This window comes from Erythrolamprus reginae, chromosome 2 (assembly GCF_031021105.1).
Source record: "Erythrolamprus reginae isolate rEryReg1 chromosome 2, rEryReg1.hap1, whole genome shotgun sequence".
In the NCBI taxonomy this organism is placed as follows: Eukaryota; Metazoa; Chordata; class Lepidosauria; order Squamata; family Dipsadidae; genus Erythrolamprus; species Erythrolamprus reginae.
Window position 1 is genome coordinate 82,886,613 of NC_091951.1, and position 18,251 is coordinate 82,904,863.

The following is an 18,251-nucleotide window of genomic DNA, read 5'->3' on the forward strand; positions in this document are numbered from 1 at the left end:
TTAAAAGGTAGAACTGATGAGATCTGACAAAGAATCCATAGGAATGGAATCACCATAGAAAAAGCCCTCTGTTTTGTATCAGTTTAACAGTCATGAAAAGCTATATGAAATGGCTCTTTTCTTAATTTTAATCATAAAAATGTTTAATTAGTGAAGAAGCATGATGGAGCACAGGGGAAATTCAGCAGGTTCAGATAGGTTCTATAGAACCGGTGGCGGTGATTATGCACAGTTCAGAGAACTGGTAAATCGTACCACTGACTGGCTCACCCCTGCCTGCTTCTTCCCCTTACTCCTTCTCTTCTCCTTCTTGGGCTCATACATACAGAGCAAGCATGAGAAGGAGGCAAGAAGCAACCAGGTTGAATGCTAGAAGACTTGACTTAACTTTTCTGTTGGTTTTGTAGGCGTGGCGTGGTGTGGCGTGGCCACACCCACCAAGCCATGCCCACAGAACCGGTAGGGGGAAATTTTGAATGGTATGGAGTCTCAGGATCAAGTGCCCACTCATCAATAAAGTAATTCATCGTTTGCCTATCTATTGGGCTTGCAGATTTGTCATAAGAATGAAATATCGTATTTTTTGGAGTATAAGATGCACTGGAGTATAAGGTGCACCTTATTTTGGAGAGGAAAATAGGAAAAAAAAATCTGCCTACGAGGTATTCATCTGGCTAACGTCCTTAGTCTTTTCAGCTTCAGCACATTATTTTATCCCCTGGTTAAGGGATTAAAAAAAACTTATTCAGATAGAGTAACAATGAAAGTGCTTGCAAGAAGGTAAGAGCTGGGAACATCCTTAGTACCTGGTTAGGACTTGAAAAAAAACATTCAGAGCAAGTAGAGCAATGAAAAAAACCCCTGCAAAGACTTAAGGCTTGGAAAACTTTCTTCGCAGAGAGTAACAATGAAAGAGCTTGCAAGCCGGTAAGAGCTGGGAACATTGTTAGCACCTGGTTAGGGCTGGAAAAAAAAGCTTCGAAAAAAGGCTACGTTCAGAGTATAAGACGTGCCCCAATTTTCAGCCTCTTTTAGGGAGGGAAAAGCTGCATCTTATACTCCGAAAAATACGTTAGTAAGGAGAAACAGCCTGTAGATTTGTCCATGTTTGTTAAGGGAGCAGCTGGACATCAACATAACTGTTCAAAGCATTTCTCAAAATATGCCAAACGCCAGGATGAATTTAGTTCTTTTCCTTCCCTGTTTTGCAGGTGAGTGTTGCAGTTGGCTGTGCTTCCCGTGACAGAAACATTGTCTTTGCTAGCACCTTTGCCACATTTTTCACCAGGGCTTATGATCAAATCCGTATGGCAGCCATTTCTGAGAGCAACATTAATCTTTGTGGATCTCACTGTGGTGTATCCATTGGTAAGTAATCTTGAGGGTTTTTTCCCCTCCAATCTGCTTGCAGTTCTTCAAGGCATTGAGAGTTATTGCACATTTATTATATATATTGTACTAAAAATGAATACATTTGAGGGCATCTTGGTAAACATGCCAAACCCAGTGGGTGAATCTGACACTGAGTTGCAGGAGCCACGGACTCTTCCCCAACCCGAGTCCTTGGTGTGCAAGAAGAGGCCCAGGACAGGAGGGATTATCCCTCCTATACCTTCACAGCATATATCTAATAGTTGTGTAGACTGTGCTTTAGTCATGGTAATTGGGAAAGGCTGCCTTATATAAAAAGTGAATGACCCAGTCTTTATGATGCCAACACACCAAACAAGGATTCATCTCCAGTGTCCAAAGGCCAACTCTGCTCAATCGAAGATTTGTGATTATAACTGTTATTCTTTTGTGGTGGCTCCCAAGCGGAGTGCCTTTTGTAGAGTCTATTTCTACAGAGCATCTACATCTACTGGTAACTCTGTGGGAGACACTAACATTTACATTAGTCATCCTGACTAGCTATCTGAATGCTTGCCTCTTTTTTTCTTTCTTTCTTTCTTTCTTTCTTTCTTTCTTTCTTTCTTTCTTTCTTTCTTTTTTCCTTCTTTCCTTCCTTCCTTCTTTCCTTCCTTCCTTTTTTCTTCTTTTTTCCTTTCTTTTCTTTCCCTTTTTTCCTCCCTTCCTCTATCCTTTCTTTTTTTCTTTTACTTTTCTTTTCTTTCCTTTTCTCTTTCTCTTCTTTCATTTATTTCCTCCCTCCCTTCTTACTTTGTCTTTTTTTCTTGCTTTGTCTTTCTTTTATTTTTCTTTCCTTCATTTCTTCTTTCTTTCCTTTTCTTTCCTTTTCTCTTTTATTTTATTTTATCTTCTCTTTCTTTTCTTTTCTTTCATTTCTTTCATCGCTTCTTTCTTTGTGTTTTTTCTTTCTTTGTCCTTCCTTCCTTCCTCAGTACATTCCTGTTGATTTTAATTTTTGAGAGCCAATTCTGACTAAAATATAGGATATGTCAGTTTTGCTTTGCTTTTGATGTACCCTACATATGATCTCAGTAGGATGCTATCATAGATTTCTAAATTCTTCATACCAATTATGTTTATTTTATTCTGTGCTTGTCTGTATGGGGTTTACATATACACTATTTCTTATTTCCTTTTTTCATCACTGTGCTTGCTTTATTGCTTATACTTGATTTTTTTTTTTAACCCAGATTTCCTTTCTTTTTAGTTTACCTCTATCTTCTTTCTTTGCTATTTAGAGGGGTCCAAGTTTAAGGACAAGGTGGAAGGTGGTCCGTGAGTGTGTTATATTTATTTTGGATAATGTTGTTTGTTTGTTTTAAGAAGTACACAGAAAAGGCATTTGTTCAATGTTATAGTTACATCTTTGAACTTTCTCTTTCTAGGTGAAGATGGACCTTCGCAGATGGGACTGGAGGATATATCCCTGTTCCGAGCAATTCCTAATTCAACTGTATTTTATCCTAGTGATGCTGTATCTACTGAAAAGGCAGTAGAATTGGCTGCAAATAGAAAGGTGAAGAACTCTTATTTTCTTTTCTTTAAGGAACATGTGAGCAACCTTTTGCAAAATCTCACTCCCAGCCAGTATTGCCAAAACTGAGGATGCTAAGAGTTACAGTCAGCAACTTTTGGAGGGCCCTAGTTATGCTACCCTTTCCAAAACCTTGCTTAAAATTCTTTAAGCAGTATGGAAAAGGAATTTCCATAGTTCAGCCTTCTAGGGGCCAATTACTATGTATCAATCAAAATTTAATTGGGAAAGATTTGCTACTATTGTTTTCATTTCCTGGAAACAACCCTGTTCAGGAATTTGAATGTGTACATTAACCACAGGGTAGAACAGAGTGCAAGAACAACCAGGATCTAATAAAAATTTATGCAGTTCCTCTGTATAAGTTTTACTTGATATTTTCTCCTCCTCCTCCTCTTTATAACGCATCCTTTGAAAGCAATCCATTTCCTCTTCTTGGTTCATTGTAATTAATCTGGAAGTTTTCTGTTAAACATAGAAATTACTTTATGATATGTCATACTTAGCTCAAGATTGATTATTTATTTATTTATTTATTTATTTATTTATTTATTTATTTATTTATTTATTTATTTATTTATTTATTTATTTATTTGTGTGTTGTATTTATATACCGCTCACTCCAAACAGATGGGGCAAATTCACTTAACAAATGTTTTACTTAACAACTAGTGTTGGGCGAACCAAACTTGCATAGTTCCAAACTTTACGTTGTTCAGCATGCCGAACCCGAACCTTTTTAAAAGTCCATGTTCAGGTTTGGCATTCGCTCGAACACTGCGGTGGGCGGGAAGAAGAGGTGGGGAGGGCTCTGACTCAGCGAAACTGGCTGAGGAACTCTGGGAGTTGAAGTCCACAAAGTCTTAAAGTGAGGTTGGCTGGCTGAGGAACTCTGGGAATTGAAGTCCACAAAGTCTAAAAGTGAGGTTGGCTGGCTGAGGAACTCTGGGAATTGAAGTCCACCTCGGCGCTCTTTGAAAAGGGGAGGGGGGGCAGCAGGCAGAGGAAAATCCCCCCCACTCTCCCAGCCTCCGTACCGCTGCCTGGCTGTCATCTTCTGAGAAGAGGAGGAGGAGCTGGGCGCCAGTGGCGGTGGAGGAAGGTGTGTGGTGTGTGTGGGAGAGAGACCACTCAGGGAAGGAAGGCTGGCAGGCGACGGGCATCGTCCCCCCCTTTTTTTTCACCTGCTGCGTGCCTTCCTCCATCGCTCCTCGCTGGGGAAAGGGGGAGGAGAATGCCGGGAGGACCCATCAACTTGCTTGGCGATGTGGCCGATTCCATTGGGAGGAGGAGGAGGCGCTACTCCGGCTTTGGGTCCATTGTGAGATTTCCCACCTCCTTTTGCTTTTGTTTTTATGGAAAAGGCACAGCTGTGGTGTCTGAGCCTTTTCCATAAAAATAAAAGGAGATAGGTGGCTGTGGAATCCCCTGGGCAATGGGTGCAACAGGGGGGAGAGCCGCGCCGCTTCCGAGCCCAAAATTTCCCCGCCTCAGGAATGGCGCTGCAAGCAAAAGGAGGTGGGGAATCCCACAATGGGATTCCAGGGGCGGGGCTTTGACATCACAGAGACTCCTTCCTGGCCCGTGGCTTTATTTCTGGAAGACGGGAGGGCGGGGCCAGAAGTGTTTGGGTTCGGGTTCAGGTTCGGCGAACTTACCCAAACTCCGCTGCCAAGTTCAGATAAGTTAGCCAAACCTGAACTTCGTTGGGTTCGCCCAACACTATTAACAACATAAATTTTGGGCTCAGCTGTGGTCATAAATTGAGGATAAGAATATTACAGCTAAGAAGTAGACTTAATGAAAAGTCATGAATATATATACCCATTTTAATTAGCTTGTATTTTTCATTTTGAGGTTTAAATTTGCAGCTTGCAGTTGGCTTTAAGTTCACACTGTGTTCCTTTTAAAAACAGGGCATATGCTTCATAAGAACTAGTCGCCCAGAAAATGCTGTAATTTATGACAGTGGTGAAGACTTTCAAGTTGGCCAAGCCAAGGTGAGTGATTTCAAAAGTCGCTGAAATAAGTTAACTACAGGAATATCATAATTGTGTCTCTGCAACAAATGATCTAAAGATAAAATATATCTGATTTCAGTTGAAATGTCTTTCTTGCTAGGTGGTAAGCAAGAGTAAGGACGACCAGGTTACTATCATTGGGGCAGGAGTGACTCTGCATGAAGCAATAGCTGCAGCTGAACAACTTAAAAAAGGTGAACTATCTTGGAAACTTTTGAATGTTTACACTTCATATTAAATGAAGAAAAAAGCTAATAAGAGTTGAAATTTTTAAAAGGACAAGAGGTGATGGATAGACATAGAATACTTTTTGATATGGTGGTTATACTAATAAGTGTTAGAAAAAAGAAGTAGAAAATAGAAATTGGGATAATATATCATGATTACTATCTATACTGCCCCTACTCTCCCTGCCTTCCGTAAACTCCTTAAAACCCACCTTTGTCGTCAGGCATGGGGGAACTGAAACACCTCCCCCGGGCATGTACAATTTATGCATGGTATGTTTGTGTGTGTGTTTGTTAGAAAAATGGGGTTCTTTTTAAAATATTTTAAAGTTATTTGGATTTGGTATGAATTGTTGTGTCTTGTTGTGAGCCGCCCCGAGTCTGTGGAGAGGAGCAGCATACAAATCTAAATAATAAATAATAAATAAATATACACAAATGTTAGAAGTTGAAAAAGTATGACTATGTATATTTAAATGGTAATATCACTATAAGAATCATGTACAAAATGTATTGACTTAGATAACATACATTTGTGTATACAATTATTAAAAACAACAACAAAGAGTTATAAAATATGACTGCTATATGGACTGCAGTGCAAGAGAATAGCAAGGTGTAAAACTTTTTATGACTTTGCTCCTAACTAGTTATTATCCGGCATTTTTGAAGCCAGCTCTAAAATAAAAAGGGAAACAGGAAGTTGTCCCGGTGTGATGCAATTATTAGTGTTGATCTTGGAATCTGGATAACTACTTCAGATTCCTCCTTATAGCTATTTATAGACCTTGTGTAGCAATAAAAGTCCCCAAGTTTTAACTATTAGTAGTAGAATGGATTTGTGTAATGTCATCCTTTTCCTTCTATTTTATGAAAGTTTGCTTTATAGCACACTATGATTGAACTAATATTATATAAGCATATTTCCTTTTAAAATCCATTTGTAAATGGTAAAAAAAATTGTTTCAAATTTAGGCCATCATACTTAGCATGGTGGCAGATTGTATTAATGCTTCACCTACCACTTCATTTGTGACTAAAAACATGAAAAAAGTATACATGTATACAAACCTATAAAAACACATGATATGCAAGTTAGATCAGAATTGTTGAACCTGTATGATATCATACTGGGAAGTTTGAATGAGTGAGTCCTCATTGTTCCATTTATATACAAAGACAATACTTTCAATCTGCACCAGTAAAAAAGGAAAATAAAGACACATGTACCAGGTACAATTGTATCCTTCTTGCAGACAACTTGTTTTAAGAGCAAGATATTGGGCTCACCATAGAAGAAAGGGGCAATAATGTAAGCATGTTTAACATTTGTCAACATTGAAAAATCTATGTCACTATCCAAATTAAATGAGATGGCAAACTACAGTATTTGGAAAGCAAAAAAAAAGTTTTTAAAACCAAGTCAATACAGTACATGAATCCATAATGCATGACACTAATAAAGTTGGTGTTTTGTCATCTCCCAAATGCTATGTGGAAAAGCTTTGTTTTTGCTACTTGTGGAAGATCGTTAGGATTGGTGCTGACCTGACTTTATGAAGAAGCTGTTATATAACATGGAGGCTCCAGTAGAAAACTACAACCCCGCCTCAAGCACAGTGCTTGAAATGGCTGATTAAATTGGGACTTTCGCATCTCTGAGTTTATATCGTATAATTCCTGGACAAACATGAAAGTTGGAGAGATGTGAGAATTGGGAGATACGAATGTCCTCTTTCAAAAGATTGAAGAAACACAGATCCAATTTATATATTTGAAAGATAATAGAAGTATAAGTACATATAATATTATTTGGGTATTCAGTACTTACCTCAGATCTGATAATGTGTTAAATACATTTGTGTTTGAATGCTTGCATTTTTTGAGGGGAAAAAATTAAGTTTCCTGATTTGCAGTTTGGGAGAGACATGTTGTACTACATGAAAATACTACATGTATTTTTATTCCTCATTTACAGAGAGACTTTTTGTCAGATTGATCGACCTATTCACTGTAAAACCTCTGGATTCAGAAACCATACTTAAAAATGCAAGAGAAACAAAAGGCAGGATTATCACAGTGGAGGACCATTACCCTGAAGGTAGGCTGGGATATGAAAAAAGGAGCACCTTCACTCTTCGATTGCATTGTATAATGAATGTTTAGTCCCTCTTCTACCATTCGGCAACAAGACTGCCTCAGACAGAAGAGGCTGTTTTCCTTAAAGGAAAGACCACCGAATATAGGTAGTCCTCGACTTATGACGACAGTTAAAATACTTCCCAGTATCCTGTAGTTAGTCCTCGACTTACGATGACAGTTGAACTGTTCTGTTGCTAACTGAAACATTTATAAAGTGGGTTTTGCCCCATTTTACAACCTTTCTTGCCACAATTGTTAAGTGAATTGCCTGCAGTTGTTACATTAGATAGATAGAATTCTTTATTGGCCAAGTGTGATTGGACACACAAGGAATTTGTCTTTGGTGCATATGATCTCAGTGTACATAAAAGAAAATATATATTTGTCAAGAATCATGAGGTACAACACAATGATTGTCATAGGCGTCAAACAAGCAATGAGGAAACAATATTAATAAAAATCTTAAGGATACAAGCAGCAAGTTACAGTCATAAGTGGGAGGAAATGGGTGATAGGAATGATGAGAAGAAAACAGTAGTAATTGTAGTGCAGACTAAATAAATAGTTTGACAGTGTTGAGGGAATTATTTGCTTAGCAGAGTGATGGCATTCGGGAAAAAACTGTTCTTGTGTTTCGTTGTCTTGGTGTGCAGTGCTCTGTAACAACACTTTGAGGGTAGGAATTGAAACAGTTTGTGTCCAGGATGCAAGGGGGCAGTAAATATTTTCACAAGCCCTCTTATTGACTCGGCTACATACTTAGTAGCATGGTTATTAAATAAATCTGGCTTCCCCGTTGAGTTTGCTGGTCAGGAGTTCGCAAAAGGTGATCACGTGACCCCAGGACACTGCAATCATCATAAATATAAGTCAGTTGCCAAGCATCTGAAGTTTGATCATGTGACCCTGGGGGAGGGGGATGCTGCAAGAGTGGCAAGTGTGAAAAGTGGTCATGAGTCACTTTTTTCCAGTGCTATTGTAACTTTGTATTTATTTATTTTATTTATTCATTTGTCCAATACACAAATACATAGGAAGAAAAATAGTCATGTAGTAATATATATAAGGGTAAAGTGAACTTAGAGGAGAGGATATATGAAAGAAAGAAAATATATATGATAAGTGAGAGAAAGGAAAGACAATTGGACAGGGGACGAAAGGCACACCAGTGCACTTATGTACGCCCCTTACTGGCCTCTTAGGAGCCTGGAGAGGTCAATCGTGGAGAGTCTAAGGGAGAAATGTTGGGGGTTAGGGGTTGACACAATTGAGTCCGGCAATGAGTTCCACGCTTCGATAACTCGATTGTTGAAATCATATTTTTTGCAGTCAAGTTTGAAGCGGTTCGTATTAAGTTTGAATCTGTTGCGTGTTCTTGTGTTGTTGTGGTTGAAGCTGAAGTAGTCATTGACCGGTAGGACGTTGCAGCATATGATCTTGTGGGCAATACTCAAATCGTGTTTTAGGCGCCGTAGTTCTAGGCTTTCTAGGCCCAGGATTGTTAGTCTATTTTCATAGGATATTCTGTTTCGAGTGGAGGAGTGAAGGGCTCTTCTGGCGAAATATCTTTGGACATTTTCAAGGGTGTTGATGTCCGAGATGTGGTATGGGTTCCAGACAGATGAGCAGTAGTCTAGGATGGGTCTGGCAAAAGTTTTGTAGGTTTGTTTACTAAACAAATTAGTATAAGTTGAGAAGTACCTATACTTATTCACATCCGTGGCTCTTGCTTCAAGCTTAGTTCCACTGCCCAACCATCCTCTTGTTTTAAAAACTTTTAAAGGAAAGGTCTCCTACGAAAGCAGCAATTTCTAATAACTGTTTAATTGCTTACTAAGCCGACGCGCTTCACTTACCATCTTCTCTACAATCCCATTCTTTAGGTGGCATTGGGGAAGCTGTGTCCGCTGCTCTGATTGGCGAACCAGGGATTTCGGTCCGTCGCTTGGCTGTCTCTCGTGTGCCAAGAAGCGGGAAGCCGCACGAATTGCTCAAGTTGTTTGGCATCGATAAGGATGCCATCATGCAGGCAGTGAAGTCGGTGGTTTCCAAGTCAAGGAATGCTGAGTAATTTCAACCTGTAATGCGCTGCTGTTATCATGATTGGATCTTTATTTGGCAGAATTTTTTTTTTATAGAGCACTGTAACATTTGAGTACATGTTTAAAACCGTATGCAAACAATTCTAATAAAACTAAACGTTTTCCTGAAAAAGTTGTCTGATTGTATTAGAATGCTGGGATTGTTTGGAAACCTGCAGGTCTAGCATAAAATGGGAAACCTCCTCCTAGAACACGGGTGTCAAACTTGCGGTGTCACGTTGCTGTCATGTGACATTTTGTGATGTTTTTCCCCTTTACAAAGCTGAGCGGGCAAGGCCTGCACATGATTATCTCAGGGACCGCATTCTGCTGCACGAATCCCAGCGACCCAGTTAGGTCCCACAGAGTGGGTCTTCTCCGGGTCCCGTCAACTACACAATGTCACTTGGCGGGACCCAGGGGAAGAGCCTTCTCTGTGGCGGCCCGGGCCCTCTGGAACCAACTCCCCCCGGAGATTAGAATTGCCCCCACCCTCCTTGCCTTTCGTAAGCTGCTTAAAACCCACCTCTGCCGCCAGGCATGGGGGAATTGAGATATTCTTTCCCCCTAGGCCTTTACAATTTTATGCATGGTATATCTGTATGTATGTTTGGTTTGTATAATAATGGGTTTTTAACTGTTTTTAGTATTGGATTATTATTATATGCTGTTTTATTACTGTTGTTAGCTGCCCCGAGTCTGCGGAGAGGGGCGGCATACAAATCCAATAAATAAATAAAAATAAAATAAATGGTGAATCAGGCCACAGGCCTCCAGTTTGACCCTCCTGTCCTAGACTATCAAATTGCCATACTTAAACGGTATTGTCCAATACATTGAAATGCTTTATAAATCTTCTCACGTTCAAAGTTGGTGATCTTTGGAACTCTATTTAGTGAGTTTCATAAAAAGAACTAAACATATGGTTTTCTGGCTGATCACTGTTGTTAAACTGCTGCTCTTTTCAGCCTTATTGTGAAGATGGCCTGTTTCCCAATCTACCCAGATAAACTACTTCTTGCAAGTCTTGCCTGCTTAACAGCAGGGTTGTCTAATTCAGTGTTTCCCAACCTTGGCCACTTGAAGAGAGTGGCCAGTGGAATGCGGGAGGGCATTTTTACCCTCCCCCTGCTCCAGGGAAGCCTTTGGAGCCTGGGGAGGGTGAAACAGGAGGCTACTGGGCCCAATAGAAATTGGGAAGCAGGCCTTTTCTGGCCTCCAGAGGGCATTTGGGGGGGCGGGGGAAGCTGTTTTTGCCCTCCCCAGGCATTGAATTATGGGTGTGAGCACTTGTGCATCCACAATAGCATGCACACATGCTCTTTTGGCACCTGAGGGAAAACGGGTTTGGCATCACTCCACTAGGTCGTAATGGGAGAGTTCTGCAAAACAGATCAGGCCGGCGCTGGCAAAATGCGGGGCGTGGATCTGCCCCCCTCGCCCGGCAGGCTGGCACAGGGACCCAAAACCAGAAAAACCTTCACCGGCCTTTTGTCGCTCCCTGCCCCCAACTCCATCACCCGGCTCTGTTGTTTTAGGGTGCACGGCCATGCAGCCGCGCACCTTAGAGGGAACATTGGTCAATAATGCAGAAAAGTTTCATACAGCAACGTCTAGAAATCCACAGGACACCCATTGCTGCCTTAAGTAAATGTAAGCAATAAGAGAGGGAAGAGGAGGAAAAAGCCTAGTAGTGAACAATTAGTAGTATGGAATTCAATTCTACAAGTGCGGGAATTCAAAACATAGAATTAAATAATTAAATAAGTGTGCCAGGAATGATGGTATATATTGTGGTTGGCTCTGGCCAAGCTCCTGCCCCAAGGAATGTGGAGGTGGAGGTGGGGGAAACATCCACATGCCCCAGGCCTGTTTTGCTCCCGATAGAATCTCCCGACGAAGGCTCCTCTGACAAAGGAAGCGTGAGTATCAGGGAAGGGGGGAGTTTGGCAGACAGCCCAGGAGGAGATCAATCATCCTTATCATCCCTGGATTCTGAACGAGAACTTATGACAGACCCATGCATGCGTAGAGTGATGCATAGGAGAGAACAACTGAAGGATTATTACAGGAGATAAGTGAGGCCACCTGTGGTTGGGTGGGGCTGCTGTAATTAGTGCTACAGATAAAAAGAACACCATACTGTTTTAGCCTTGTGGAAGTTTAACTGATTCATAGTTCGTCAAGATGATGGTTTTGCTGTTTCCCTGTTCAAGACTGTATGTGGACTTTCTGGACTTTGGAATTTGGACTCAATTTCCCAGTTACTGGGTGAGAAATTGGATTGCATTTAACCAGTGCCTTATGTGTACCAGAAAATCCCCTTGACATTTAAAAAGGGTTTTTTTTTCTGCTTTTCTGTTGATAAAGACTTTTGGTTTTCCTTCTATCGTGTGGTGTGTGTCTTTCTGGACTAATTACCCTGTAATTGTGGCCGGTTGGGACATGCCGGCAGAACAGTATATTAATAAATTTAATAAATTCATAATAACCTCTTAAACTTGTGTGTTGCCCATCTTCCCCAACTCTGCTCTTGAAGTTGTTCATTGTGATTGCAAAAAGTACCCTCCCTATATTACACTATTACCATGCCCCTAGGTTTGCCTGATGGATTATGATAAATTCAATCCCTCAGGAATCAATGATTATTTAAATGCAAATGACACATAATATCATTCCAGCAGGAACAAACTGAACGTCATTGATCTGCCTGCATTGCTGCTTAGAATTTCAAAATGAAAAGATTTATTTTTCATGCATCACACTACACTATCAAGTTTTATTCTTGAATAAATCTCATTCAGCTAGTTTGACATGTCACAATAAGCCATGACATCCAACAAAGGACTGCCATCTTCGGTGCTACCAGTGTGCCTCCGAGGCCATTGCATCGTGTGTGCCTATCGGCGTGAGATTTGGTTACTGCGCATGCGCAGAAGTAAAAAATCGGGGGGGGGGGGGAATCACTGAAATCTCACTTTTCTGAGCGTCTTCACATGAGATTTCACTTGCTGCACATGCACAGAAGCCAAATCTCACACAGGGTTCACATGCATGTGCCAGGGACGTGCAGCTCTGTACACATACCAAAAATTGCTAGTGAAGTGTAGCGCCTGACCGTACCGGCAGCAGGCCATCAGTGATGATGTCATAATCAATAATGAATGGGTTCACAAACACTAAGTCAAATTTTACTTATCTCAAACTGTTTTATGTTTAGGTTTTAGAATATTTGAACCAAAGCAAGGGATGGTTTGTCCTCAGAAAATAAATAAATAAATAAAATATAATAATAATAAAAATAAAAATAAAAATAAATAAATAAATTATTTCTTTTGCCACAATGATTGTACTAATAAAGTAGAGGAATGTGGGAGCTACAATACACTTCCTCCTTAGAATGAGTAAATAGAAAAGTATTGATTTATATACAATATAATTGACATATGTATATTTACTCATATTCTGGCTATTTATAAAACCTCAGTTGCAGGATTATGCAAGACCATTTCTCAGACTCTATTAGTGTATGTAAAACATGCTTTCTTAAATCATTGAAGGAGCCATTTCCTCTGGAAAGTTTGTTCAACTGCTTCAAGAGTTTTCAACCAGATAACACTGCTTCTGGATAGGAAAATGAAGTGGTTGTGCATGTACACAGATAGGCAGTCAGCCTGTGAGAGGCACAAGTAGCCTTCATGTGTTAAGAAGGACACAACTGCTTTAATGCTTGTGAATTGCAAAGCATCTTTTTTTAATTTTATTTTTTTTACTATTTGCATATCAATAAACATTTTAAATTTATCTGTACTGCGTCATACATTTCAAAGGGTTATTTACATTTATTTCAAATGCTTTAAGAGCCTTATTTAATTCTTCTGCCAAAACTCTTAATAAAAGTGTTCTATGAAGTGTTAGTGCATTCATTTACAAATGTCACCCTCCCAATTGAATTAGCTTTATAATCTTCCTGGCATGAGATGACACAACTTCAAAAGCTTAAAAAAAATAGCTTAAGAATGATCTTAAAGTGAAAACTGAACTCCCTAGCTAGTTGGATTCATATTTTGTGGAGGAGGCAGGGAGTCATTGCTCACAGTCACCCATGCCCTCATCACCTCGAGGTTCGATTACTGCAACGCTGTCTACATGGGGCTACCTTTGAAAAGTGTTCGGAAACTTCAGATCGTGCAGAATGCGTCCGCGAGAGCCATGGTGGGGCTTCCTAGATTCGCCCACATTTCTACAACACTCCGCGGCCTGTACTGGCTGCCAATCGGTTTCCGGTCACAATTCAAAGTGTTGGTAATGACCTTTAAAGCCCTACATGGCATTGGACCAGAATACATCCGGAACTGCCTTCTACCGCACGAATCCCAGCGGCCAATAAGGTCCCACAGAGTTGACCTTCTCCGGGTTCTTTCGGCCAAACAATGTCGTTTGGCGGGCCCCAGGGGAAGAGCCTTCTCTGTGGCTGCCCCGGCCCTCTGGAATCAACTCCCCCCAGAGATTTGAATGGCCCCCACCCTCCTTGTCTTTCGCAAACTACTCAAGACCCACCTTTGTCGCCAGGCATGGGGGAGTTAGGATATTCCTTCCCCATGGCCATTACAAGTTATGTATGGTATGTTTGTATGTATATTTGGTTTTTATAATAAGGGTTTTTAGTTGTTTTATTAAATTGGATTGTTACATGTTGTTTTTTATCATTGTTGTTAGCCCCCCCGAGTCTGCGGAGAGGAGCAGCATACAAATCCAATAAATAATAAAATAATAATAATAAGAATAATGAGAATAATAATAATAATAATAATAAGAAGAAGAAGAAGACTTCAGGAGAACTTGAAAATTTCTATAAACAACCGTACGTGAAAATTGTGGTGATAAGTAAGATTTTCTTTCCTGTGATCTAATTCTAATCTTTGCATAGAGTATAACTTTTACCTGGATTAAATAACAAGAACTAGAGGTTAGACATAGAATGTAAAGCATTTTCATAGAATGAACTGTGATTAAAGGAATCTGCACTGATTATATTGATCCTTATGTAGAGTGAGCAGATTGTCCTATTATTCATTGTATAATTGTTGCAGGAGTTACAGAAGCCGCAAGAGGGAGACAAAGACAATGTTATATTTACAAGATTAGCATTTGAAAAATGGTTCCCTTTTTTTGTTTAAAAAGTCTGTGATTTCTCAGCAAATATATACATAAAAGATTATAATTTATATGGAGACCAGTTTCTCATCTTTTAAAGATGAAAAACATAAAATAATGGAAACATAGAAACATAGAAGACTGACGGCAGAAAAAGACCTCATGGTCCATCTAGTCTGCCTTTATACTATTTCCTGTATTTTATCTTAGGATGGATATGTTTATCCCAGGCATATTTAAATTCAGTTACTGTGGATTTACCAACCACGTCTGCTGGAAGTTTGTTCCAAGCATCTACTACTCTTTTAGTAAAAAGATGACCTTACAACTCTAGTAATCTAATCTAATCTAAAAACCATAGTCACAAAGTCACAAACTAAGCAATTCAAGGACAAGAGTTGGGGATAGATAAGTAACTTTATTGCAGTACCAGCATCTCTAATAATGATAAAAACAGCTTCTGAAGACTCTGAAAGTCTAGCTGTATTATATGCATTTGCCAATGTTTACATTCTGAGTTGATTTCTCCAGCCCTTTCCTTGTAAAGGAGTTCTTGAAGGCCATTTCCCTTTGGGCTGTTGTGGAGCTGTTGATGGCATCTGTGCTCTGTTTGGAGGGCCCAAGCTCTTCATTCCATCTTATCAGCTCCAGTCCTAGGATCTCAATCCTTTATCCCAGACATTTATATTGTTTACACATTGTTACACTGGTCACTGCGGTCATGAAACTCAACAGGATTTTTGCAGTGCTCTTGAGATTTCTGCCTTAGTTAAGCTTTTTGAACCCTGCATAACAAAAGCAAAGCAAAGAGGTATGACAAAGATTAGTTTTTATTATTTATTAATATACTGTTGCACAAATGCAGCAAAGATGAACATTTAGAGATGCATGTAATAATCATTTCACTTAGGTGGGGTTTGTGCTGCTTTAAACTGAGATTTGTATAGCCAGAAATTACGGAATAAATCTTGTTGGATTCAGTTCTGACTGCAATGATATAAAAAGAGTTGAGGCCTTGCAAAGAGTGCAGAGAAGAGCAACAAAGCTAGTAAAAGATCTGGAAATGAAATCCTATGATGAAGGTTAGGTATGTCTAGTGCAGTGATGGCAAACCTTTTTTGGTTTGTGTGCCAAAAGGCTGTGTGTGTGTATGCATGCACTAGCACACACACACGTGCCCACACCCATTCCCTCCTTCCTTGCATGTGCATCCCTTTGCACTGCCACTATAAATGTGCACAACACCCCCCGCCATCATGCATGTGCACTGAAGCCTGGGTGAAAAAACGAGCAAACGGACAAACTGGAAGTTCATAAAAACAGAATTCCTGTTTGCCTGTTGTGTTGTTTTTTTGCACTATGGAGGCTTCAGGGATGCTTCATCCTTCATGGCATTGGACCAGAATATCTCCGGGACCGCCTTCTGCCGCATGAATCCCAGCGACCGGTTAGGTCCCACAGAGTTGGCCTTCTCCGGGTCCCGTCGACGAAACAATGTCATCTGGCGGGACCCAGGGGAAGAGCCCTCTCTGTGGTGGCCCCAACCCTCTGGAATCAATTCCCCCAGGAGATTAGGACTGCCCCCACCCTCCTTGCCTTTTGTAAACTCCTTAAAACCTACTTCTGTTGTCAGGCATGGGGAAATTGATTCTGCTTTATGTATGGTTTGTATGAGATGTATGATTGTTTTTTATATTAAGGGTTTTAAATTGTTTTAATGTATTGGATTTGTACTGTTTTTTTGTTGTGAGCCACTCCAAGTCTCCGGAGAGGGGCGGCATACAAATCTAATAAATAAATAAATAATAAATAAATTTTTAAAAAGCTCAAGAGGCAAATCAGAAGTCTATTTTTCCAAACTTCCAGTTTGCCCGCTGAGCCATTTTTCACACTCTGGGGCTTCCGAAAGCTTTCTTGAAGCCTCCAGAGGGCAAACCAGTCTTCCCCAAGGATGAAAATCAGCTGGACAGCATGCACATGTACACTGGAGCTGATATAGAGCAATGCCTCATGTGCCCTCCAATATCACATGCCACAGGTTTACCATCACTGCTCTAGCATATCAAAGAGAAGGATTATGGGGGAACGTGATAGCAGTCTCCCAGTTCTTGAGGGATTGTCAGAGCGGAAAAGGGGCCAATCTGTTTTCCAAAGCACTAGAGGGCAGGGCAAAAAATAATGGGTTGAAGATCATTAAAGAGAAATCCAACTTAGAACCAAGGAGAAATTTCCTAGTGGTGGCAGCAATTAATCAATGAAACAGCTTGCCTTCAGAGGTTGAAGGTGCTCCATCAGTGGAGGTTTTCAAGAGGCTGGACAACCATTTATCTGGAATGGTATATAGCAGTGATTGCGAACCTTTTCCCCCTCGGGTGCCATAATAGCACATGCGCGTGCTATTGTGCATGTGTGAGTGTCCACACCCATAATTCAGCGCAAGAGGAGGGCGAAAACAGCTCCCCCCCCAGAGGCCGGAAACAGCCTGTTTCTCAACTTCTGGTGTGCCCAGTAGGCTTGTGTTTTGCCCTTCCCAGGCTCCAAAGGCTTCCCTGGAGCTAGGGGAGGGTAAAAACGCCCACCCCCATCCCCACAGAACCTCTGTGAGAGCCAAAAATCATCTGGCGCTGACACACACATGCACATTGGAGCTGAGCTAGAGTAATGGCTCACATGCCAGCAGATATGACTCTGTGTGCGACATGTGGCACCCGTGCCATAGGTTTGCCATCACTGTTACATAGGGTGTGAGCAGGAGGGTGGATTAGGAACAGCGGACCCCAACTTTTCTGGCTTCACAGATTAGTGGTGGTGTGCAACGAAACTTCATGTACTTACCCATCACTTGCGCAGTCCAGTTCCCAACAGTCTGTGGGCTGGTCCTGGTCTGTGAACCTGGAGTTAGGAACCCCTGGGCTAGAAGACCTCTGAGGTCCCTTCCAACTTTATTAGTCTATGTTCTATGATTTTCACAAGCAACTAAGCATAAACCATGGTTTATAAACCAGTTTATAAAGAGTGGCCTTCTTTATAAATGAGGTAAATCCAATCCAAACAAGTCACATTTGGCTTAGACAAAATGGGGATCCCAGACAGTGAAGAACGTTTTGTCAACAAGACCTAAAAATTTGCACAGGGTTTCAAAAAGAAACAATAAAAAGAATTACCAGGCATTCTGATTCTTTGGATAAGAGGGATGAAATATTCCAGGATACTTCGAATACGTTGCCCTGGTAGAAAAGAAACAATAAGTCTGTTAGATAGATGAGTCTTTGCAGAACAGAGGCTCGACTTTTTAAAGTCAAGGGAACTTTTATTCTGGCATTTTCGGTAGCACTCCACCTCAGCTTAAATAGAACAGATTTCTAAAAGCGCCTTTTATAGTGTGGCTGTCAGACAGCCAACCAAACACAATGCTTTAACTTCCTACTCAAAAGACCTCTTGTGCTTAACCAATCAGACCTTCAACATCAGCCTTCCTGGCCAGTCATAAGTTGAGAACTTTGCATTTCTGGTGAGGTTATAAGTCGAGGATTTAACAAAATCCACTATCAGAAAAGTACCGAAGTAGGTAATTAATATAGCTGACCATTACAGTTTGAGTTATTGAAGAATTGCTTATTTTTGTCATAGTGACATCTTCAATTATGAATATAAGGCAGCTTGATATACTAGTGCACAA

General features: G+C 40.5%; 2 protein-coding genes across 4 annotated transcripts in view; one reads left to right on the forward strand and one right to left on the reverse strand.

Annotated features, from left to right (window-relative positions):
• TKT (transketolase) overlaps nt 1–9,548 on the forward strand; it is a 32,303-nt gene extending 22,755 nt beyond the window's left edge. Inside the window, exons 9-14 of the mRNA XM_070738517.1 lie at nt 1,212–1,368; nt 2,796–2,926; nt 4,861–4,944; nt 5,066–5,159; nt 7,171–7,293; nt 9,218–9,548. Coding sequence (XP_070594618.1) covers nt 1,212–1,368; nt 2,796–2,926; nt 4,861–4,944; nt 5,066–5,159; nt 7,171–7,293; nt 9,218–9,405 — 777 coding nt within the window. The 3' untranslated portion in view covers nt 9,406–9,548. The remainder of the gene's footprint in view (nt 1–1,211; nt 1,369–2,795; nt 2,927–4,860; nt 4,945–5,065; nt 5,160–7,170; nt 7,294–9,217) is intronic.
• A 5,422-nt stretch (nt 9,549–14,970) lies between these two features.
• TMEM40 (transmembrane protein 40) overlaps nt 14,971–18,251 on the reverse strand; it is a 56,865-nt gene continuing 53,584 nt past the window's right edge. For 2 of the 3 annotated variants that reach the window (XM_070735762.1, XM_070735761.1), the window contains exons 9-10: nt 17,737–17,799; nt 15,254–15,357 (exon numbers count right to left, since the gene is read on the reverse strand). In XM_070735762.1, coding sequence (XP_070591863.1) covers nt 15,338–15,357; nt 17,737–17,799 — 83 coding nt within the window. In that variant the 3' untranslated portion in view covers nt 15,254–15,337. Of the gene's footprint in view, nt 15,358–17,736; nt 17,800–18,251 lie in introns of all 3 variants that reach the window. The other variant, XM_070735760.1, reaches the window with a different exon arrangement.